General features: G+C 39.3%; 1 protein-coding gene across 2 annotated transcripts in view; it reads right to left on the reverse strand.

Moving 5' to 3' along the window:
• Positions 1 to 25,796, reverse strand: part of PCSK5 (proprotein convertase subtilisin/kexin type 5) — a 251,454-nt gene that overhangs the window by 48,026 nt on the left and 177,632 nt on the right. The window contains exons 14-21 of one of the 2 annotated variants that reach the window (XM_040539992.1): positions 21,056 to 21,199; positions 19,187 to 19,289; positions 18,453 to 18,646; positions 16,895 to 16,979; positions 14,193 to 14,290; positions 13,518 to 13,647; positions 12,334 to 12,449; positions 5,953 to 10,874 (exon numbers count right to left, since the gene is read on the reverse strand). In XM_040539992.1, coding sequence (XP_040395926.1) covers positions 10,759 to 10,874; positions 12,334 to 12,449; positions 13,518 to 13,647; positions 14,193 to 14,290; positions 16,895 to 16,979; positions 18,453 to 18,646; positions 19,187 to 19,289; positions 21,056 to 21,199 — 986 coding nt within the window. In that variant the 3' untranslated portion in view covers positions 5,953 to 10,758. Of the gene's footprint in view, positions 1 to 5,952; positions 10,875 to 12,333; positions 12,450 to 13,517; positions 13,648 to 14,192; positions 14,291 to 16,894; positions 16,980 to 18,452; positions 18,647 to 19,186; positions 19,290 to 21,055; positions 21,200 to 25,796 lie in introns of those variants that run through there. The other variant, XM_040539991.1, reaches the window with a different exon arrangement.

Consider the following 25,796-nt stretch of genomic DNA (forward strand, 5'->3'; position numbering starts at 1 on the left):
ACCAGCTCTCTTCTGACTCTATTGTCTCAGTCGAAGCATTTCAAAGCATACAATTATAGGAACACGCATCAGAAATTGCTTACATATTAGGCCCTCTGAATTGCAAGTCACATCTAAAGCTGTAGATCTGCCAATAAATGTTAACAGAATAGCCTTTTTTCCTTTTTTCTTTCTTCTATTTATTTTTTCCTTTTTTTTTTTTTTTGGGTGGGGGGGGAGGAGGGTAGATATTCGAGGAGTTAAGACAGAAATGCAGCTTTAGAGAAGAATTTTAAACTATTCCACAGGGTCGTTTAACTGTTTGCCAGATTTCTTGTGGGCTAGATAATACCTCTTACCAAACCTTGACTCTCTTTTTTTCCTTTCTTCTATATTAAAATTCTTTATCTGCCCAGTGTACACAACTGGAGAATACCACTACCAAAGCATCCCAGCTCTGCCTTAATACAAGCAATACCAGTCAATTACTTTGGGTCTTCCTAGATTTAATTTTCACTTGTTTGTCATTTCTGTTACCTTGTCACCTTGCTTAAAAACATTTGTCACATTGTTTAAAAAATAAGTGAATGAAGCTTTAACATACATAATACCTCATAACTGGAAGACTTCTGTGTACAATTTCTTGTGTCCCTTAGCAATGTCTCTTCATCAGGGTCATGTCAAGCTGTAGGCTGTGCCTTTAACTTCATACAACAACCTATACTTAAAACAAGTTCCTATCTGTTGATAGGTGCATTTTAAAATGGGGCAAGAAAAACACCCATTAAAGAGGCAGAAAAAAATGAATTGCAGTAAACTCATCGAGTCAGGTTAATGGTGTAACAGCAAGCCAAAACCTGTCTCTTCTGAGTCCCAGACTAGAGCACTGTCACAGTTTCCAGGAAATTGCTATGTCTTCACATAAGCAGTATTAAGTACATGGCCCTTATCTTGATTCTGTTTCCCTCCTGATTTCCAAAATCTGCCATTTATTTACAGCACATGGTGTTTCAGTAGGCCAGTTGGATGAGGGTGTGAATATCCTTGTAAGCCAAGCCTGGAGTCACACAGAATTTTATATGCAGGTAGTCATAAATCAATTTTTCTCTTGTAGCCCCCATGAAATTTAGTCACTGAAAGTCAGGTACTAATTCCCCACCTTTCTTAATCAAAAAATCACTCCCTCTCATTTAAAAACATTCACAGGTTATCTTCTTTAGCATTACTAGCGACATTTTTGTGTAACCATCCAAAAAATGACCTTGTTTCCTCCTTTTGCTTGTTTACTTTCACAGAAACTTGTATATAGATTTTGTACTTGGGCTTCTGTATGCGATCTTACAGGTTACAGAAGTTTCACTCAGCTGATAAAGAAACACTCATCGTAACTGTTTTTCACTGATCAACAATAAGAACCTAGAAAATTCAGTGTTAGGAAGAGTTCTGCTTTTCCCATATTCAGCCTTGACACATTTTCTTTTGGCTGGCAGGTGGGACTAGCTCCTTGAATTTTGCTAAAGAAAAGTTTATCCATGAAGCTTAAGTCCATGAGGAGCTTAGACTAACCCTGTGTGTAACAAACCATTAAACTTCACCCTGAGGATTCCTCTTGGGGTTATCCATCAGCTTAGCCCAAAGACTTAGTGTTTGATAGATTACTGCTCCCTGAAAGGAATCTTGTCTTCACCTTGAAAATTTTTGGGCACAGAGATTGTGGGATTGTGGTATTTCCTACACTTTTCCCCCCACCCCACCCCCCAACACGATTTTGGCTAAGCATATGAAACTTGAGACTGCTTTCCAATTCTGATTTGTCTAGCTTCAGCCTCCTGTTAATTATAAGCCTCCAGTCAGTCATTTTACACAGTGACCACATCCCTGTCTCCCTGTTTGGGGGACAAAGGGACAAAGGGGACATCCTTCATGAATATTGATGTGATATGATCCAAGGTGTTGAGAGGGATTTGGGATGGAAGTCTACTCTTCAAAAGTGATGATCACGAAGGCTGAGGTTAAGATGCCGGCTCCTCAGCCACTGCAGCCCCCTTGTGCCAAGGGATGAGGCAGAACCTTGGAAAGGGATGAAGATGTCCTCCATGAACAGCAGTGTGTGGAGCAGAATGAGATATAATGATTTTAGGATGAAAGACCCTTCTGTTTCTGGATTAGCTGAGATCACATAGAGCCTCAGGTTAGTTTTAATTGTGAGAGGCAGCTACCTTTATCAACTGCATTATCTTGCACAGCCCCCTATTCTTTTCCCTACTGAATAAAAATATTTACATCAACCGAAGGTGCCCTTTCTGCTGACACAAAGGGAATTTTTGTCTTTTTATTTTTGGTGTGTGTTTCTTCTCTAATTTCTATGTATATATGTATATTGTGTATTCTATGTATATATGTATATTTCTATTTATACAATGGTTGTTAGAAGCCCATTGAAGAGCCAGAGCCCTAAGGGGTACTGAGCAGGTGTAAACGGAGTCCAGAAAGATGTTTTAATTGTTTTAAAAATCTGCTTTAAACCTCCATTTGTGCTAATAATGTGGATGACTGGACGCGTAAGCTGGCCAGGGTTTCCCCCTTGTCTGTGTAAGCACAAAGGTCAGAGCCTGGTAGGGTTTTCTGCTGTTCACTTGCAGCCTGAAATTTGACAGCGTCACGAGAAAGTGGAAAGGGGAATGGAGCAGTCGCTGTCCTTATTGCTAATATGGTGCTCTGTACCCTTCTTGTTTCTTGAAGGAGAGGGAAATAGCATGTCTGTCTCTCAAAATTTCAGAACTACATTGGTAAAGAATCTGTTTAGCTTCTTCATTTCTGGAGCTTCAGATTCCTATTTTTTTGTGAAGCTCAGTAGCCAAGAATGTCCAAAATGGCAGTGAAATGGAGACACTCAAATCTCACTGAAATTTATGTAATCTTGCTGGTAATTCTGTGTTGGAAATCCAGATAGTGTCTTGTGAAATATGGAAAAGAAAGGTAGGGGGGGCTGACTGTATCATTAAGTAAAGGTGGTGTTATTTGCATCTGGACACATTTGCATATGTTTAATGTACAATTAAATAGGATCTTTCCATGCTGGAAGAAAACTATTCATAATCCAGAGGCAACTGTAGCAGCATGGTGTCTGTCTCTTATGTTTTACAGCGAGCTCTACTTAATTGGTATAAACAAAGCCTTCCCTGACCACAGGATTTCTGCAGATAGACATAAGCCCATGGAGGAAACAGACGAACATCTCAGGGCTGTATTTAAGTGGTTGTGTCCATTTTAAATAGAGCGACCCTTTACTGGAGATCCTAAACTTAATCGGGATATGATCTGCTGAAATAACTGGGCAGAATTTAGCAGGGAAACTCTTGCCCCAACAAGACAACAAAATAGAATCGTACTGGTAATCAATTTCACATTCTAGTCTACTTCACTTTTCTCTTCCTGCTAGAGGTAGGTATCCACAAATACTGGGCAGGATCAGTGTACTACTTCCTAGTTCTGCAAAGCAACTTTTCAGTGTGATAGTTTTCACAGAATCACAGAATATCACTAGGCTGGAAGAGACCTCCAAGATCACCTAGTCCAACCTCTGATCTAACACTAACAAGTCCTCCACTAAACCATATCACTAAGCTCTACATCTAAACGTCTTTTAAAGACCTCCAGGAATGGTGACTCAACCACTTCGCTGGGCAGCCTATTCCAATGCCTAACAACCCTTTCAGTAAAGAAGTTTTTCCTAATATCCAACCTAAACCTGCCCTGGCGCAACTTTAGCCTATTCGCCCTCATCCTGTCACCAGGCACGTGGGAGAATAGACTACCCCCACCTTGCTACAGCCTCCTTTAAGGTACCTGTAGAGTGCGATAAGGTCGCCCCTGAGCCTCCTCTTCTCCAGGCTGAACAACCCCAGCTCACCCAGCCACTCATCACAAGACTTGTTCTCCAGACCCCTCACCAGCTTCGTTGCCCTTCTCTGGACTCGCTTGAGCACCTCCATGTCCTTCTTGTACTGGGGGGCCCAAAACTGAACACAGTACTCAAGGTGCAGCCTCTCCAGAGCCGAGTACAAGGGGACAATCACTTCCCTAGCCCTGCTGGCCACACTGTTTCTTATGCAAGCCAGGATGCTGTTGGCCTTCTTGGCCACCTGAGCACACTGCTGGCTCATATTCAGCTGACTATCAACCAATACTCCCAGGTTCTTCTCTGCCAGGCAGCTTTCCAACCACTCATCTCCCAGCCTGTAGCTCTGCTTGGGGTTGTTGCACCCCAGGTGCAGGACCCGGCACTTGGCCTTGTTGAACTTCATCCAGTTGGCCTCAGCCCATCGGTCCAGCCTATCCAGATCATCCTCTTGCTTAAAGTCCCCCTTCATTCCTAGTCTCCACTATAGACACAGCAGAAATACCCAAAAGGTAATCACTTCTGATGATTTCCCAAGCAAACAGTCCAGGACATTCCCTTTAATGACTGCATATTCTTTGTCGAGGGTGCAGAAACGGGCAAATGATACAGCTCCTCTTATTCAGGTACAGCTGGAAAGAGGCTTTGTAGCACCTTTTGGCTATGTGAGCTCCTGGACCCCCTTGGGATTGAAAGCATTCAGGGAGGCTGTGCTGGAAGTAGACCCAGTAAGAGCAGCATTCACACACCATCAATATGGCCTTGCTCTTGGAGTAGGAAAAGGGCCTTTATTTGGGGAATGAGTATTATGAGTTATTTTTCTCTTTCGATCATTGGCACAAGGACATGGTCACAAGCACTGGGGCTGACAGCAGTGCAAAGTGTGGGGACTTGGAGACCTTCTAACCCACAGCTCAAAGAGCATCTGCACCCACCAGGAGTAGGGCAGTGGGCAGGATAGGGACAATTGTAAGTGGAAGAGATGGATATTATTAACTGTAATATTATTAATAAATCAAACTTGTCAAGCTTGAGTGAGCATTCAGTGCTTTTATTGAATTTGCATGATGGAGCCATCAATTCTCCTTGGGTAAATAAATACTCACATCCTGGCAATGTTCTAGCTTCTCCTCCCCAGGCTGATTGGCAAAATGGGTACTTAACGAGCTAATTTCGTAACACCATAAAGCAAAGATGTCCACTGTGTTTTGTGATGGGATGGTATTATTTGCTTTGAAAATTGGTGTTGTTTTCCCAGAAGACCTTCAACAAATCCATCCCCAAACACTGTGAAACAGTGATAAATAAATTATTGTATAAGGGGCATTCAAAGCTGTGCGTTGCCCATCTTTGGCAACAAATGCATGAGCTGCTCAGAAAAAAAGAGATATAACAAAAACCAGCCTTTGGGGTGGCATGGACAGGCTCCATTTGTTGCTTACTGGAAAAGTTTTTGTTTTTGTTTTTCTAAACGCTTAGAGCCTTCTTGCCATTATATGTTTTTTTGTGGTGGTGTCTGCTACTCTTGCACAGCAGGTGAACATACCTGCAATCTCCCAGGCTTTATCCTGAGGGTTTCAGTGAGACCCTGTATTACTCTGCTCTGAAATTTTGCAGAAATGTCCCCAGACCACAGTAAGTTTGAATCCTCTTGGCTCACCAGTGTGCAACCAACAGAAGGAGTGCAGGTGTTGATTGCACTGTCACAGGTTGGATGCAATCCTAAACTCTATAGCTTTAATTTGATCTCAAGGACACTGTGTTGCTACATACAATTCTTTAGTCCTTGCTAGTGGACTAAGAGGAGGATTTAAGCCCCAAAACACTGTCATGAGTGATGGTAATAAATAATCAGATAAGCAATTTAAACAAAATTGGAAGCTTCCACAATGATTTAAGACAAGTAAAGAAAAAATTTACATCAAACAGTTTTTCCCTCTGTTAAACAAAGTGTTCATACTTTTTCAACCTTATTTATCATATATTGAAACTGCAGATTCTGAAAATTTTCATGTAAGTTCACATCGGGGTCAGTTTCTTTTTGATGCAAACTCGACTAGGACATTTTTCTGTATGTTGTAAAACTTTTTTAATGCTTGCTTAAAATATTTTGCACAAACATTTAATGACAGAACTTTTCTTGATTCATTCTTAACCAATGACATGACAATGGCATATGCAATATAAATATAAGGCATGGTAATGGATCAAAGACAAGTTACTGTTCCATGAGTTGCACTGCAGATTGAAAGCACTGAATCATACAAGCTGTCACTTAAATGTCTTTACAGGAATCTTGAATTTATAACAGGCCTTCTCAACGTCATTCAGTTCATCAATTTTGTTTTGTTTTGTTTTGTTTTGTTTTTTAAGTAGCAGATAGTTACCTAAAGTGGCCACTGATATAGGTAATATTCAGTCTGGTTGCAATGTGGCTACTAAGAGAATTAACTTGGCCATCACCAGCTGCAAGTTCTATTTAGGAATGAAGTTGCTGTAGACAGCTCTAGTATCTCTGCATATAAGTTTACTCATCTTAAAGGGTCATAGGGTCACGCCTCTTATCATTACCTGACAACATGCAGCAGCCTTGGTATTATAGCATATATTCAGTAACAGGGTTTGCTCAGAATTTCACAGGACATTGGAAGCTTGTAGTCCAAATAGGAACTGGGGTAATCTGTATAGTCTCATAGGGAAGTCTCTATTAGAAAACTGTGTTCTCCACAGTGAGGGAGCTTGCAAAGCCTCCCAGAAAGAGATGAGATATACCAGTGGAGATTGGTGTGTGGGTAGATGGGGTCTAACCCAAGAGCCACAGAAGCTACTGGTGAGAAGCATAGTTTCCACTGACACAATCTGGTGTGTCTCTGATTTGCTGATCCCACAGAACTGGTGTATGATTGAGATGGACAGCAGCAGCTAGAAAGGCATATGGGCCATTTACAGAAAGAGAAATGCATCCTCCACTTACAAAATGGTGCATTCATACAACAGTCTTCAGCAGATAATCTGCTTGTCTATGGCATGCTAACCTTCTTTCTGGTTAAAAATAGTGTTAGCTGATGCATGCGATTTTTTTGACCCACAGCTGCCACTGTCTCTGAGACTTTTAGTAAGGAAGAGGCCTGTCTGAGTATTCATTTCACTTTTAAATCAATGATTGAATAAGAATTGTTCTGAACATACATGAACAGGCAAATAGTTTGCCATGGAAGTGACATGCCTTAATAAGAAAATTAACTTAAAAATCTGTCATTGTTTTTTTGACTTGTGTTATAAATAAGGCAGAAATCAATGAACAGATCTGGACCGACATTATCAAGTGTCCTTCCATACAGGATGAAAAGTTGCATTTTCTTCAAGCTTAGCAGGTTCTGATCTTCCTAACAAGGTCCATATCTGTTCTGCATGCTAACAACAAGGTGTCAAATAATGAATACTCCAAATATGTCCAAATACTGTCAAATATGAATACTCGGCATTGATCAGAGATCAATCACTGATAATTCTGCAGATGGGGACACACTAGCTTCCTTCAATCACAATCCCATTGCTGCAGTGAGCCTCTTGTGCAAGGACTAACTATAGTGCTGTTTACTAATTCTGCATCTGGCCACGGCTGTCAATGCATCAAGAAATAACAATGTTCAAAAAGTCTGAACTGACACTGGAAATTTCTCATTTTCAATCTATTTTCTGTCTAGGCTTGCTTTTCTGTGAGGCTTCACAAACCAACATTTAGATGTACACCCTCTAGGGCGGACTTATTTGGCCAGAGCTGTAAAGAATGTACTCTTTGTATATTTCCCACCCAAAGAAGATGAAGTCTTGACATTGTGATTGCTTGAATTTCTCATGCCAGTTTGAATATGAACGTGGGATGGGACCTGAAAGGAGCAGCTCTTCATAGAGCATCGGTATAAGGGTTAGGCCAACCTTTTTTCCTAGTCTGGCTTAATGAAACTATTGCTGAACATGTGCTGTCCAAGAACTGACAGGAAAACTGAGAGATTGATGACCTAATTCCATATTTTGAAACCAAGTTGGTGATACTGAGATATTTGAGGCTGAAAGCCGATGGCTAAAAAATGTTTTTTCAGGATCTTCTTTACATGTCCTTAGTGAACATGCTTAGAGCTTCATCTGAATATACAAATTCTGAGGATGAGTTGCCACTTTGTTCTCCACTCAGGTTGTAGGACTAAGTGGAAAATGAATGAAAGCATCATCTAATGTCAGTGGAAGCTCTGATCCTGCACGGATCACAGCTAAGACTACAGGGAGCCCTCTTGATTTAATGGAAAGGAGAGACAGCCTGCTGCTCTTAAGTGGTAGACCAGGGTTGTGACCTGAGGTGTGCAGAATGTATTGGCATATAAACAAGCATCAGTATTGTACTGTGCAAATGGCCATGAACGACCATAAAGCTACTACGCTTCTCCTAAGCCTTCTGAGTCAAAAGGTGTTTATGCATGCAGCTTTTTAATCCAAAGAATGCAAGAGACAGACTCTAATGGGGAGAAGGAAGCCAGCACTATTGCCCATCAGGGTTTGGACACAGCTGAACTGATAGTACACAAAAGGTGTCCTCCCACAGAATCCAGACATTTCTGCTTTCATAAATTTCATCACTTAAAAAAATCCACAAAAAAATGAAACATCCTTACCCTCCCCCAATTTGTTTCAATGACTTGCATGTAGTGTCTATAGGATAAAGCTACCTGTGCCCTTCAACAGAGATATTTTACATATAGATTACCAACATGTTTTTCCAGACCAAAGGAACAGGAATTTAGGTTAATTTAATAGAAAAAATAAAATATGGAATAACATTGATTTTGGCCGATATCAATTACAACAGAACTACCCTATTTTACAAATAACAACTGAACATTTTACACATGTACAGTATTTTTTTCAGTAAAAATGAATTTGGATTTAACAATGTGTCATTTTTTTTAAAAAAGAAAACAAAGATATTAATTTTTTCTCTATAATAGTGTTAGAGGCATTTGTAAGTATCCAAACAAACTCTTTACAATCCATTACATAATTAAATCTCAATTATGAATATATATTTATATATAATATATATATATAATATTAACTTAAACTTTGAAAGCATTATGTTCTAGTTAAAAATGTTATATTGAGAAATGAGGCAGTAACAGACTAGTAGTTAAACTAGCACATATTAAATTCTTATAGCTTTGCATGTTTAGCAGGAAATCTGTGATGGGCACCAAAGGAGCTTCACAAGCCCCCTGTCATACAGAACCAGACATGGGTTGTAATAGTTTATCTGCTCTCTGGAAAAGCGGGCATATTACTTCTATAGATTTGTATCCATCATTTGTAAAACTTCCACAATCATTTTGGTATTTAGAAAGGAGGTTCTCTTTATTTTCTAACATTTACATGCTTAAACACCTGCAATACATTTTCTACTTGTGTGTCCTGGAAAGAAAACAGAGAGACACTTTGCACGTTTTAAGTATTTTCCCCCCAAAACAGTATCTTCAAAGTTCAATTTACTATTTTTCGTTAAAATTAATGGCTTCCAAACAGCATGCTAAGTGAAGCTGATGAATACATATTAAACAGAAATTTGTACTGACAGCTGTGTACCTGGGTAAAGAGAGAAGGCAGAAGCCTACTTCTCATACCACCCAGGATGGTTTTACAATGAGGTAACTCTATTGGCCTCAGCAGGATTATTCCTGCTGAAATTTGTACTGTCAGCAGTTAAAAGCAGATTCAGGCCCATCAAGACACGATTGTTACATCAAGAAAACAGTTGATTTATTGCCCTATACGTAATTACCCCTGGAGATGTATTTGGCACAGTGTTACATGCTCAATTATAAATCCAGTCCTGTAAACACATTCTGTCACATACAGTCACACTGGCATTTCTGTATGGGCACTATGAAATATCCCCACATATCTGCATGATAATATCCCCTTTTTGGTGAACATTACAAGACAACAATAATTTATGACTACTCCTTACATGTTAGCAATGTTTTGATTTCCACGTATACATTACTCTTGCTTACGCAAACCAAGAGTAGTTTCTTCTGAACTTGTTCACAACAGGAACAAAGTTTTTTTTTAAGTTTATTTGAAATAGCTTTTACAATTTAAAAAAATAAAATAAAAATCCTAGCATATCTGTTAATAAGCTAGCTGTCTAAAAATGAGATCTATATGACCAAAAAAAACCACTTTGGGCAAAACATATATACACACTGCATGTGATACAAAAAACAGCACACAGCAGAGGAAGTAGGAAAGAAATGTGTGCAGAAATGATCACTTTTCTTTTTTAAATACTGGTACGAAAGGGACAGAACTTAGTCCTGCAGCTGATGATGTTTCTGATTCCCTTAGGGACTCATTTCCTGAAGTTCCCCCTGTCAATTTACATAGCACAAAAAAGACTAATGCAAACTTTTTTTGTGTTGTTTAGTTTTAATCCGTGTAAACGTGTGTGTTCTTGAAACACTCTTTAAACTTGAAGGGGAAACAAGCAGGAAAAAAAAAGGGAAGAAAAAGGACCTTCAAAAAACAGGAATAATCCTAAGATTGACAAGAAATCAAATCATGAGTTAAACGTTAATTTTGGCATCAAATGCTTTGGTCACACAATACTGACTCTGTGATCCTGGATGCTCAGCTCTAAACACCCAGTTATGAAAGGTAGGCGTGTTGTAGTTTTTCCATTTAAGTTCCAACAAACAGTTCACCATCTCCCCAGACAAAGAGGGGGGAGAGAGAGAGAGGTGGCTTTTTTTTTTTTCTTTTTTCCTTTTTCAATAATACGGATTAATCTATAAGTCTACAGGAGCAGGAGGACTCTGGGAGGTGTCAGTTCACCCCTTGTGCGTACATGTTCTGCAACACAGTTGCTGAAGCACTTTCCGCTGGCAGAGATTGTTCTTTTTCACCAGCATACAGAATCCTCCCTCGGCCCAGGACTCTTCCGTGGCTTCCGGAGGGCAGCAGCAAGAGAAGAAGGGGAAGTTGAAGGTTTGGAGAGCATGGTGTGTACAATGGAGGGAGGTTTAATTGGTCAGACAGGCAGATTTGGTTGAAGAGACCATTCAGGAGCAGGTAGCAAGTAGGAAATTTGGTCCATCAGAAGGAATTTCAGTCAACAGCATTTTTTTTTTTTTCAGGAAGAGATATTGTGTGGTCCAACAGGGAATGATTGGTATCCATTTGTGAAAAGGAAAAAAAAGATTAGAAAGAGAATAATTAGAAAACAGTGATATTTACAGCAAAGGAATTTGTTTTCGATTTTCATGATTCAAAAGAATAAAACAGTCAAACCATGGAAAAAGAATAAACATTTTCAACAGAAATGCACATCCTGCAGAGTGAGTTAGACACGTACCCAGTGCTAATTGTCAGGCAGCGAAATGAGGCCCTCCATGCTTGGTAACTTAACAGAAGGAAAGACTTCTGTACTTTCCTTGGCTACCCTGGGCTGTGGAGAGCACACACCATGTGGTGGGATCCAGCAGGATGCACTGCAATTGCCTCATGGCCCACATGCCCACGTGTTGCCTTGTCATGGCAACTGCACTTGAAAGAACCAGGGAGACAGGACTGAGGCAGGGTGTCCCCAGTCCTGGGCAACTGTAAGTGTGTACCCAGCTGAAGCTGCGTGTGGACAAATGAGGATGGATTTACCCTACCGTAATAAAGACCAAACTGCATATGTACATGCATGTATTACTGCACTTTATATCAGGTATCTTTCACGCTGCTTAACACTGGGCTTTGTTCTGGTGTGATTTTCCTCTTGGACAGCACTTGTTGGACTGTTATCTACAAGTAATTCACATAGTAATATTTTAAGAGAAGCATGATGCTATCTCAGTGTCTCTGTAATTTTGACTTCTGAAAGGAATGACTATTAGTGAATAATGAAGCCAATCATGCAATAGGAATGATACCTTCATTGCCTCAGAGAGCTTGGAGGAAGTTCAAGTCTCCATTACAAATTGGTGCCCACTGTTTTTCTTTTTTCTCATTACCCTTTCACATAATTCAAGTAACACTACAGGTACTTAAGATCCTTTTTACTTATCAGCATTTTCACGGTTTAAAGTGGTGAAATAAATAAATGTGATTCTATTGACAGTACGCTAGGGTCCTCGTATAAATTTTTTTGAAAGCAATGTCTTTTGAAAAACAGAAAAGGAAGCAAAAGTAGGTTGCTGCCAGGGGGAAAACTATTTTAGGAAAATTCAGGTGTGTATGTGACTAATCTTATTAATGCACACTTATGTGGCTTTCTCCTTTTCACAAGCCTGAAAAAAGTAAAAAGTAATGTAGAACTCAAATTGAGAATTTGACAAATAAAAAGAGACCAGCCGAACCCAATACATGTAAAAGAAGCAGCAATGGTAAAACAGATCTTTTCAGAGAATTGCACTCACCATCCTTGCAGACTGTTCCCACTATGCAGACACCAGAGTCTAGGTTGTAGCCACTTGGACAGATCGTACAGTTTCTGTCTCCTTGACCACTGCAGTCCAAACAGCTGGCATCACATCTGAAAGACAGTGTTAGGGTTGGCCTTACGGCCTCACCAAATACAAGAGTTCCCAGGAGGCTGCTTCTGCACTGCAAAGGGCTTGTTTGCTGTTTCCTGAGGTATCAGCTGTTCTAACAATGGTAATAATTAAAAAAAAAATGACCTCCTTCTGCAAGTCAGTCCTGTTTCTGTCCTCCAACCACTTTTTATTCACATTTTTTTTGAAACTAAATATCTGCATTATTCTAGTATTTAGGAACTATGCAGAAGTAATCAACAGAAGTATTAAGCTGATAGTGCATCCATACACCAGCAAGGGATGAACTCAAAGCCACAGGACGGAAAAGACTGACCTGCTTCCCGGTCATTTCATCGCCCTCCTGGCTGTTAGATTTTCACTGTGTATCGGTTCCTTTTTTTTGTGTGTGGAAGACTGGAAAACTGTAACACATGGTGATTCCCTTCCTGCCTTGAGCTCAATGTGAGTCAATAATAAACAGTTCCAAAGGGCAACAAGTAGTATTTGTTTAACAAAGAATGAAATAGAAATGTATGTCCCCTCTTTGCACAGCACAACCTTCTCTGAGGTTTATCTACCTATTGGTACACTCAGATGAGCTATGCTGGACAGTAAGTCTGTTAATATATTTATGTCATGTTTATGTCTATACAGCTGAAGAACTGAAATGTTCTTTATAAATAGTAATTAACCTGATATTAAAAAATCATAGATTCACTTTTTTTTTTTTTTTTTGGCTTGTTATTGAGAAACACAGATCCTCTGCCAGATTTGTAAATTCTACATTTCTATGCATATCTACTCAGATTCTCACTATAGGCTTTTTAAAGTGAAGGACATGTATGATTACTAGAAAAATACTGTCAGATGATCTGCATGAATATAACTCAAAATTTAAAACAAAACAAAACAAAAACCAACATTTTACTTCATTTGCTTAGTATGCAGCACATTTTTCCTATTTTTTGAAGTCAGCAGTGTTTTCTGTTCTCACAAGTATTATCTTTCTTAACACAATAATAGCTAACATACTACTGAACATCAGACACATTAGCCACAGATCATACCTTTTGCAGCTTTTGTATCCACTTTCAGTAGAGTGATCAAGGTAGTAACCAGTACTGCAGGACTGAACACATCTCCCATCTTCCATAAAATAGCCCTGTGTGCAGTTTATACAAGCGTCTACTCCACCACCTTAAACCCCAGAGAAAATACATTATATTAGTGGTTAGTTCCTCCTGTTCTGTAACAGACATCAACTCTATCTGTAGCAAAACCTTATCTTAATTTTAGAGACCACGTTTTACTTGCCTTACTTTCTTTCAAAGAGTAACATCAAACAATAAAGGTATATGGTTAGAAGAAAATACATAATTTCAGTATTTCTTTTTCTGAAAGAAATGTATGTTGGTAGTTCCATACATGCCATAAAATCTATCCAATCATTCTTCCAATCCAGAAGGAAAATGGAAGGCATTACTGGAAATTAGAATGAGCATTATTACAAGGAAAAAAAAAAGAAAAAAAAGAATGTATGCACACCTTCAATTAGATTTTCATGTTAACTGAAACAAGTCTGCCATATTTAAGATATATTAAAGAACTATCAAAAGAATTAAGAAATTACATGTCAGCAGGCACATTATACTGTAACTAGAATGTAGTAACAATAAAAAGATAAAATCAGAGCTAAAATTAGGGAGGAAAGGAAACAATGCAGATAAATGCCAGTCAGATACCTGCACATGTTGCACAGGAACGGTGACACGGTTCACATTCCCTACCATTATGGTATTTTCCATCTTCACAGCGGATAGCACATTTGGTGCCATGCAAACTATTGTAAAAGCGGAAAAAAAAAAAAAAAAAGCACAATGTTTGAGCAGATAACAGCAACAAAAGACAAGAAGGTCATTCACAAACCAGCTGTTCTCCTGTAATGAAAGCGCAACTCATAGATTAGGATTCATTGGCTTCCTTCACTGGTCATATTTGTGTAAATTTAGAGACAGCAATCACAACAAGTGGGAATGAAATACAGTTTCATCTATGGTGAAACACAGACGCTGTTTACAAACTCATTGTAAGTACTACTAAGTAGTAGAGGACAGTAAAATATGAAAGATGCCAGAGTCCTAAAAATTCAGGCATGTAAAACGCAATTACCCATGAGGAATTTGACACAGGGTCAGCACCACTGCATTAAAAAAATACTAAGGGACTTGTTAACAAGACCTCATACTTTGTTTGAAAGATCAGCAGCATCTCCGGATACCATTCTACAGCACAAACCAACAACAGATTCTCAAACAAGGAAATCACCACCTCTTTCTGCCATAGCAGTTTCCTTTAAAATCTCCTAACTGAATAGCAGTTATGCATGGCATGGGTGATTTGTCTAGATTACAGATGGAGGTATTCTGCCTGCAGGTACTTTTGAGGAGCACAAGGTACTGAGTAACAGTTTTTTTTTTGTTTTGTTTTGTTTTTTTAAAGGTAGGACTTCTCTGCCATGTTTGCCATCTTATGTGGAATCTCAGCTTTCACCGAATTGAGCTCTTTCTCTAAAAATGCTCTTCAGCTCTAGGGATTATCACCTTATGTGAGAGCTAATGCTGTTTTTTAGATTGGATAAAACAAAAGTTTTGTGTGCTCTGCACCGCTGGAACTTTTGGAGTGTCTATGATCCCAGTTCAGAAAAAAATAAATTAGCAATTCAACAAATGTAACATCTCTTTTCTTACTATTTTTCCTCAGCCACACACCTCAAAGTGCTTTACAAGGCAGGTAGCATTATCATATTTTTACAGATGGGAAAACTAATCATTTGCCTGAGTTTAGTTAACGGGTCAACAGCAGGATCAGAACTGGAATCAATGTCTTCCAAGTCCCAACCATAGATACATCCTGCCCATAGACACATCTCTGCCAAGCAAATGCAGGAAGTTTTGAACAACGGGAATATGAAGTGCATGTTCTGGGTCTCGAGACTCCACGTATTTTTCACACCCAGACAGATGGTGCTCTTTGAAAATGTTACCAAAAACCAGTCTGAGCTTGCTAATATTGCCCAAGAAAACATGAAATATGTTGTGTTTTTTTTTTTAAATTTTTGTTGCTCCTTCTTTTGTCACACAGAATAGATTTGTTTACTTCTTCAGTGGTGCTACAAGCTGATATTAATGGACATGGAAGTATGTGAAGTTAGTTCCTGAGAAATACAGAAAACCAGACATAGCTTTTCTACGGAGACTGTGTCCTATAAGGTCACTAATATGGTTTTTCTGACATTATTTGCCAATTATAGGAACTTCTGAACCACTACTTTACTAATTTAATTTCACAGATACACAGAAGGCCATGTTGATTCTGTTAAAATTCTCCAAACTCTTAACATGGACTGCAAATTTAATTACTTTTTTAAATGGAAGCAGATACTCATATTTCACAAAGAGTGAAATGTTCATATTTGGTCCCATGCTTTCCTTCCCACTAGATCACACTTCCTCTTCAAAGGGTCTGTTTTTTTTTGTTTTTTGTTTTTTAAAGAGATATCTGTAAAAAAAATTGTGCAAACACTTGAAAAATATAAATGCAATATAAATACACAGAAGTGAGAATTCCTTTACAAAATGTAAAGGAATCTAGCTCTTGATGTCCTGGAGAAAAACAACTTTCAGCTTATACTATCTGAAAGACAAAAATCCACTTTGACGAAATGTAAAAGCTCAGTGTTAAAACATTTGCAGAACACCATATTCTGAAAGAAGAACCCCTACAGATACTGAATATTGACTTCATATTTTTTGTGGCATAAAGCCAGCATACGCTCCTTCATGAATTTTGAAGGATTTTTGACCTTAGCTGCTTGGATCAAAAGGTCATTCATTCATAAAGGAGCTTGAAATGTGTACTGATGCTTTGTGGGTTCTACCTATCAGTTTCAGAAATGATTAAGTCCTCCTATGAAATAAAAATATCCACTGCTGTTCAAAATAATGTGCACACTACAGTGTAATAGAATTGAGCCTGAGGTACTTGAGATAAGTGAGTGACTGGATGTACGAAGAAACACAATAAAGATAAGAAAATAGTTTCTAACTATCAGAAGAATGAATCAGAAAGGTTAATATGATTCATCAGGTCTACCTCTAAAATAATCCTTGACTGCCACACTGTAGGTCAAAAAAAAAAAAAAAAAAAGCCAGATTTCCACATGACTGTAACTTTTATTTTACCTCAAATGAAAGGTTTTCTAAAAACCCATTGTTGGCCAAACCAGCACACAGTAGCATAAAAAAATACTATGTTACTGCCTAAACAGCAATGGAACACATGAAATGAGGGCCACTCAAGGTTAAACAGCTATCTGATGTTCTTCACCCACAGACTTCTAAGCCTCTTCAGCTATTGCGTTTAGCGATATCCATCATTTCCTTACCTTAGGCCATGTTTGCATTCCGTGCAGATTTGGAATTCAACACATGTCTTACAGTTTTCACTACATTTTCGGCAAACAATCTTATCTACAAAGGAAAAAAGAAAACAGCCCAGAAAACCCTGGTCAGTTATATTTAATAAAATTATATGGACATATAACATGACTTACTGTTTTGTAGCTTGACATCTGGAACAGAAGCAGCTAGCTAGACTAAAATGGCTGAATTCTGCCTGTCTTTAGCTTTTTCCATCAGACATCAAATGGTTTAATTTATTTTTAAAATTTTGAAGTTATAGTTGTGCCCTTACAGAAATAGCAAGCTTTGAGGTTGTTCAAAAATCTTTGTAAACATTTGATATTTAAATTCACTATTTTAATACGGACTTAAATCCTCTTTTCATATAGGGGGGACAAGCAGTAATGACTGCCATATGTTCCAGAAACTATCCTGCAATTTACTTCCTATGCCTTCCATGCAAACAGCCTGTCATGTCTTACCTGATTTGGTATTCAAGGACACACCTGCACAAACACTTCTGATCGTAACAAAGTTGAGATATAAGTTACTGACACTTGTCTTCACATCTCAAGAGTTGCCTACTTTAAGAGATGTCTCTTTCTCTCTTCAGACCTGCCCTTTTGAGATGCAGTGCTACGTTCCTCTCTAAGAATAAAAAAACAACATCCCCACTTAATCTTACATTTTCATCTACTTATCTTGAATGGGTGGAAGGGAATTCCCTTCACTGTAGTTCTCACACAGTGACAAATGGAAAAATTAAAGTAGTACCTGCTTTTACTAATATCAAAAATGAACACACAGCTTCATAATGCAGGTAGTAAAAGGTCAAGTATCTGGTTGAACAAAGATCTTTGAGCACATATTTGTCTTCTAAGCATGTGTTTAAACCCAACTGAAGTCAGTGCAGTTTAAGCACATTTGAATATATGTCTAAGTATTTTTGCTACCCAAAACTAGAAATTAGGTGTGCCAATCTCAGGAAATGGAAGCTAGGTATCTCACATAGCAGGGAATTACTGCTCTTGGGTCATCACATCATTGCAGGTACTTAAGCCTGTCAGAAATGCCAATTGCAATTACATTTTACAACCCAGGAGCCTATTTTCCTCAGAGCTCCAATTCAGCGACCATGGTTAACTTTTCAGCTGCCTTTTCTACATGGTGTCACAGCATCCAAATGTGGGAGAATGGGAAAAGGGAATGCCTCATGTTCATGATCTGCCTGTCTTTTCTGGAGTAGTGATAACCTTCTCAGTCCTGCAGCTGACTTCGCTCTTGAACTGCCATCATTCCGCTAGCTACTCCCAGCCACAAGCAGAAATGACATCTTTCCTCTAAGCATGATTTTTAAAATCAAGAAAGATTCCGAGGTTGATTTTTGAGGAGATTCTTAATGACACTTAGCAACAATTTAATAAGAGGAATAGGATAAGAGATAGATGAATTCAACATACTTTTCCTGCTTATAAGTATTCCAGCAACCTCCCCAGATCAAATTCTGTAGCCCACAATAAAGAAACAATAAGAAATACTGACTCTTATCCAGGTAAAACCCATCGGGGCAGCTGGTAGTACAGCTATTGGTTACTTCATTCAGGTAGTAGCCAGATTTACAGGTCATGCACTGGTCACTATGGCCTCCAACACAGGTTTCACAATTGGGTGAGCATTTTTTACAGCGTTTCTTGTCTGCATTGTAGTGACCAGGTGGGCAGGTCGAAACACAGATCCTGCAGACAGCAGGGAAGAGAAGGCAGAGTCGTTAATGAAATAACCTGCCACCACATTCCTGGACCATGACTGCAAAGCAGAAATATTTCTCAGCATTGATGCTTTTCTAAAGATCACGTTTTCTAATGATCATGTAACCCTCCAAAGCATTGCATAGGGCTGCCTCAGCATTTTTTTTTTTCCTACAGCATGTTATCTCACTGGCAAATGCCTTGTCAGACAGTCATACAGTATCATTTTTGACCATCTACACCTCTTTCTATCTTGTTCAAACTCAGTCACCGAAGCTGTAGTAGCTATCACACATATATATATATATAGCCTCTTATGAAAAAATATCAAGAGATGGGGAAATAATCAGGGAATCTTGTTTGAATGCTGTACTTGAAATTCTGATTAGATCTTTTTTTTTTCAACTCCTAAGAAAATTTGTCAAATTCAGAGGAAAATTAATAATCCATGACTGCAGCAAAGAGATGAGGAAAGGAAGTTAGTATACATACTGACAAATCTGTGAAGATTTTTTCTTTTGGTCTTACCGTGTGTTGTTCTTGGATTTGTAGTAGTAGTGCAGACAGTCAGTACAATGATCTGGTCCTGGCCCATCACACCCCACTTTACTGCATTCCGCATTGCATGGACCTGTAAAAAAACCAAACAAGAAAACCCCCCACAAAATACAGGGTGGGAATTAAAACTTCTCATTTAATACTTAGGACCCCTTAAAACAATATTTTAACACAGAATACAATCATTGTGTTTTCCTATTTGATCTTAGGTCTGAGTAGTAATTTGGCTCAACTGAAAAGAGATTTTTTTTAGTATTTGAACACCTTTGCAGATCCTTGCCTCAGTATTTCTTCACAGTGAGTTACAATTTTTAGCAACTGTGGCATCCTCTGTAGAATCTACCAGATGCTATTTCTGGATCCAAACAGATGACTTCCTAATGCATAACAAATCATTTTGAATTCTATTTAGAAATGTTGAAAGGCCTCTGGAATTCATAATAAGGAATGATTAGCAACATCACTTATCACAAGTAGGTCAATGTAATCAGCAGCTACTCTGGTTATCAAATGGGCAAATGCCACAGCCCAAGTGAACAAGCAACCATGGAGCAGACTCATCTCGTTCTGTGCTGCTACATGCTGCAAAAGCGTTGGCTAATGCTTGTTAACCAGTCCTCCATCTCACCCACACTCATGTTTACAGTTTTCAAATAGTTCCTTCCAGCTAAGGGAGGAAAGAACCATCAACTCCTGACTTTGTCTAGGGGACCAGGACTGAAGTGTTTGCTTCATACGACAAAAGCTAAGAAGTTAGTGACCTTTACAGCAGAGATAGTAGTGTTTCATCACCTACCAAAACAAGGAGTTTAGCAGTTCTCAATCAAAAATAGGGACTGCGTCTCTGACATGCTGGGGCAGAAGAGTGCAATGAAAGTTCTAAAGTGAACATGGTCCTGCTGTTGGCTTGCAGGAACTATACTCAAGATTCATCAGCCATAACCTTCTAAATAATGCTCATGACATTGTTGGATTACATGTAGGAAACTGGCAACTTATTCTGCAGCACCAAAAATTTAAATCTACTGAAGTCTAATGAAAATAATGAAAAATCTCTATGGGAATCAACAAGAAACAACACATGTAGATGTAGAAGATAATGTTCTTCACATATATTTGTGTGCATATGCATATATATATTTATATGAAAAGCAGTGCATTCTTCATAGCACGCTAACTGCAGCTTAAAAATATAAAACTGTATAAAACTCGTATGGATGAAAGGCACATATATATAATTTTAAATTATGAAACAAATAGTTCTGATCTTAAATTAAGAAACCAATTCACTGAACTCCCACTACTTCCATACCCTGAGAAGAAAATCCGGATGGAGCCCTCTTTTTGCAAAGACATGCTGTCAGCATCATGTTCTACCCTCAATATTTTAATTTTCCCATTTATAAATACCATAAATCCTCATAAATCCTGCATAATTATTATCTGTTTTGCCATTGCACTTCTAACTAAGCACATGAAATATAAATATAACCTTATTCTTCTAGTCAGAGAAAGTCCAAGGAAGGCTCAATGTATTGATTATGCTTCTGTTTCACTATTTTTATTATTATTTTTTTTTCTGGTAACTTCCAGTACCACCTAATTGTTTCCCAGATGTGAAAGGCCACAGACCCTGCTGTGGGGTCAGAATCCTAGTCTTCAACTAATTCAAAAAGACTAAGAGACACATAACATAGAAGAGAGCACATACTGAGTAAGCAAGCCAGGAGCCTTAGCAATGTCTGGCCATACATTAACAATACAAAGTCCAATGAGGGAAATATTTTCATATGCATAGTTTTGCATAAGTAAATGCACAGAGTGAATGAATATACACACCTGAATAGTCATCTGTTCCATAATCTTCTGTAGGATCTTCAACTGGACTGGACCGCACTCTTTCCACTTTTGGAAAATCATTTCTTGGTGAGTATGGCTGGATGGATGTTCCATAGAGTACCAAGGACCACTCTTTCAATTTGCCTAGAAGTATTTAAAATCTAGTTTTAGAAACCATTTCTTATTTTCTCTGTCTTAAAAAACATGTCACTTGTGAACATGACCTCTGAGTAGGTATGGAAGACTTTGCTTTTGAAATCAGTTTTCTTAGTTTAATAGAGAGTGCAATCTCTGCTCCAGTATAAACTGATAAAGCATACTTTCTTCAATCAGTTTTACACGGTATTTTTTTTTGCACTCCTCTCTCTTGTAAGTCTAATAAAAGTTTGCACAGGTTGAATTCAACAGCTCCTGCGTTGGAAGGAACCTACAAGGATCATTGAATCCAACTGCTGGCTCCACATGAGACTACCTAAAAGTTAATCCCTGTGACTGAAAGCGTTGTCCAAACACTTCTTGATCTCCCATAGGCTCAGTGCTGTGACCACTGCCCTGGGGAGCCTGTCCCAGTGCTTGACCACCCTCTGGGTGCAGACCCTTTCCCTAACACCCAGCCTGACCCTCCCCTGTCCCAGCTCCATGCCGTTCCCTCGGGTCCTGTCGCTGTCCCCAGAGAGCAGAGCTCAGCGCCTGCCCCTCCGCTCCCCTCATGAGGGAGCTGCAGGCTGCCATGAGGCCTCCCCTCAGCCTGCTCTGGGCTGAACAAACCAAGTGAACTGAGCTGCTCCTTATATGTCTTCCCCTCCAGAACCAAAGCCATCTTTGTAGCCATCCTTTGGAAGCTCTCTAATAGTTTTATATCCTTCTTATACTGCGGTGCCCAAAACCGCACACAGTACTCAAGGTGAGCCTGCACTGGCATGGGCTAGAGCAGGACAGTCCCTTTCCTTGACCAACTAGCAATGCTGTGCTTGATGCACCCCTGGATATGGTCAGCTCTTTTGTCTGCCAGGGTACACTGATGACTGATATTCACCTTGCTGTTGACCCAAATCCCCAGATGCCTTTCTGCAGGGCTGCTCTCCAGCCTCTCATCCCCCCGCCTGTACTTGGCCTGTATAGCCAGGGTTGCCCCTTCCCAAGTGCATAATCTGTCACTTCCTCTTTTTAAACTTTATGTGGTTGGTGATTTCCCAACTCTTTAATTTGTCAAGATCTCTCTACACCGAGGAATCTCCTTTCACTGAGGAATGTCAGCTATCTGATGGATAGTAACTGAATTCTTTTAAGTGGTTTATACTGGGGTGAAAGATGGCAATCTCTGTTATCTGGTTGTCTCTTGCCAACTCAATTTAATCTTTATGTGATAGAATTTTCTACATTCCATATGAAACCTTCTCTGTCCTATACTCATTTTTTAAGAAACTGTAGTAAAGAGTATATCACATAAGTGTTTCACAGAGTAACTTCCAAATTTTTTTGTAGCTGAAGCAAAGCATTACTTTTAAAGAGAAATTCATCCTGATTTTAAAAATTAACTGATGAAGAATCTACTATGCTTGCTGCCCAACTACTGGTTAATTGCCCTGGCTTTCAAACTCTATACACTTTATTTTCAGTTTGTCTTATCCCAGCTCTAGCTCACAACCATGTAGCAATTTAGTCTCCCCTAAATTAAAAATGCCCAAATCATCTATTTTCCACCTGTTTAGACACATGGGGATCAGGCTACCTCTCAATGTTCTTTAGAGTGATTCAGCAGTGTTCTTAAAGGCATTTTTCTTTTTAGCAAGGGATTCACATAGGGAGCTGATGTTTAACAGGACATGCAATCATCTTTACAGCCTTTTCAAAAATATAGCTTCTCCATATACAGTCTCTGTCCTTTCGGTATTTTAATCCACTTCCACAGCATATTGACCATAATATATTGGATGCAATCAAAAAATGTGTGTTTTGCCTCATTACTCTAATCTTTTCCTCCTTGTCCTTATTATTCTCCAATGATCACTAAAGTTTCCAAGTGTTGATTTTATATTTCTTCCAGAACACTGGTAAAGATACTGAGTACTAGAAAAAAATATTTGCAAGTACCCACTAAAAATAACCACAGGCACTGATGCTTCTCAAGCACAGTGTATTGTTGTGTCTGGACTTACACATATGGAAGGGCTTGCATTAACATATCCGCAGGAAGGATTGGAGCCGTCAATATACACCTAATGCAAAAGAGCAGCAAGGGGGAATAACACAGGGTCTCTCAAGAGATTAGCTGCCTTTTAAGAATGGTTCAGTAAATAAAGAAGGAAAAAAATCATGTGACTTGCCAGCAAATAAATGAAGTCCGCCTCAAGGCAGGTTTAATTTGCACAATGAAAATATTTCAATAAATAATTATATATACATACACACAACTTTTATAATGAATAAACAAAATGTGAACACTTAAGCCAAAATCTTTCTTTGCCCATTTTTGGCTGCTTCCATCACTTAGTTTGGCTAGAATAATACCTTATTCTGCTTGTATTTAGTACGTAAGAGAGATTCCACATTGTGTGCTCAGGAGAAAGGGTATATCACAGTGTTTCACAGCAAGCACATGTCCTCCTCCATAAATTCTACAGAATTAAATGCAGAAATCACATGCACTACATTTATGAACTGGACCCTGCATTTCTTTACGGGTAACAGATGTGGCATTACCTTGCCAATGCAGGGATATGATGACATGTTGGCTCTTTGTTCTCAATTTGATTACAGGAAAACTGCAGCTCTTAATTATAAGACCTTTCAATAGCTAAACAAACACATGCACACAAAGAAACAAGAAACAGGCATGATGGTGATATTGATGTGATAAACTGCAGGCTACAGTGATAAACGAGAGGCACCATAAACTGTGTTTAAGCACCACTTGTTTACTACACATTCTGTTGCTTGCAGAGACTAGCCCTAACATGACCAAAAATCTGAGTTTATCCACTATGAATATGTCAGGCACTTTCAAAACTTTCTGAATAGAAATGTTATTGGACGACTTTCATTACGAGAGAAGCACAAATCTAGAAAGCTGGGTGACAAATTACAAAGAATATTCAGTGAACCAGGATCCAAATTCACAACCAGCATGCATCATGTGAAATACAAATACATGCAAAAATCTAACCAGTTTAAAGCAGTATTTCACATTGAGGTCAAAAGAAAGTAAAGAATAAATTCTCCAGCAAAATTCCTTGAGCATATCAATTTCCTCCACCACACTTGTCTGGGAAAGTGTGCCTTCTCCACATCCCCTGGCCTTACTGTCCCTTTTCTTCAGATGTTGGATCTTTAGGCTTCAGTCCCCACAGAGCAAAAGAAATCAGTCCCATATGATTAGTCACTGTACCACTGAGAAGAATATATATAAGGTATAGAAATCAATATATCAGTAAGACCTATACAATGACTCTCATAGAATGTGATGTGCAGGAACAGGCTTTAAAGTGTATGCTTGGAAATGTAGCTGGTCTCTTTAGACTGTCCTGGTGACATAAAAGGGCTATAAAAATGCCCAAAGGATAGCCCAAAGGAACAGTTCGCAGGATGGCTCTGTGTTACCTCTTTTCTAGGCTTCAGTACAGGGAGTGTGCCAGGGCAGAGAGAAGAGATTAATAGCTGAAATGTGTTGCTCTTTGGCTCTCCTTTATGCCTGTTGGATGAACCACTGGGTTCTGGCACACAAAAAGGTGAATCACGGAATCACAAAATGGTTGAGTTTGGGAGGGACCTCTGGACATCACCTATTCCAACCTCCATGCTCTAGCAGGGTCCCCTGAAGTACATTACCCGGGATTGTGTCCAGACAGCTTTTGAATATCTCCAGGGGAGGAGACTCCTGTGGACAGCCTGTTCCAGTGCTCAGTCACCCTTGCAGTAAAGTTTTTCCTCATATTCAGATGGATCTTCTTGTGTTTCAGTTTGTACCTGTTGCCTCTCAGCCTATTACTGAGCACCACTGAGGAGAGTCTGGCCCATCCTCTTGACAATCTCCCTTCAGAAACTTATCCGCATTGATCAGACAGCCCGAGCCTTCTCTCCAGGATGAAGAGGCCCAGCTTCCTTGGCCATTCCTCATATGAGAGATGCTCCAGTCCCTTAATCATTTTAGTAGCATTTCTCAGGACTCGCTCCAGGTGCTCCATATCTCTCTTGGACTGGGGAGCCCAGAACTGGACACAATACTCCAGGTATGCCCTCACCAGGGCTGAGTAGAGGGGGAGGATCACCTCCCTTTATCTGCTGTCAGTGTTCTTAATGCAGCCCAGGATAGAGCTACCCTAAATCGTCCTTCAGGCCAGAGAGGTTCCTGACTTCTTCAGGAATACTAAGTGCAAAATGGAGTTCAAAATCATTGATTTTTGTCTGTTTTCTTCTCAGTAAATAATTACATTTAAATTATGTAGTAGCTGATTAATACATGTCCTCTACCAAATTCAAACAGACTGAAAATAAAAAACCTGTGCTGGGCTGTACTGCCATTTGGGGGACCTGGACAGACTAGAGAGTTGGGCAAAGAGGAACCTTGGGAAGTTCAACAAAGGCAAGTGCAGGGTCCTGCACCTCAGCAGGAACGACCCGAAGCACCACCACAGGCTGGGGGCTGACCTGCTGGAGAGCAGCTCTGCAGAGAGGGACCTGGGAGTCCTGGTGGACAGCAGGCTGACCATGAGTCAGCAATGGGTCCTCATGGCCAATGAAG

Source organism: Cygnus olor, chromosome Z (genome assembly GCF_009769625.2).
Source record: "Cygnus olor isolate bCygOlo1 chromosome Z, bCygOlo1.pri.v2, whole genome shotgun sequence".
NCBI lineage: Eukaryota > Metazoa > Chordata > Aves > Anseriformes > Anatidae > Cygnus > Cygnus olor.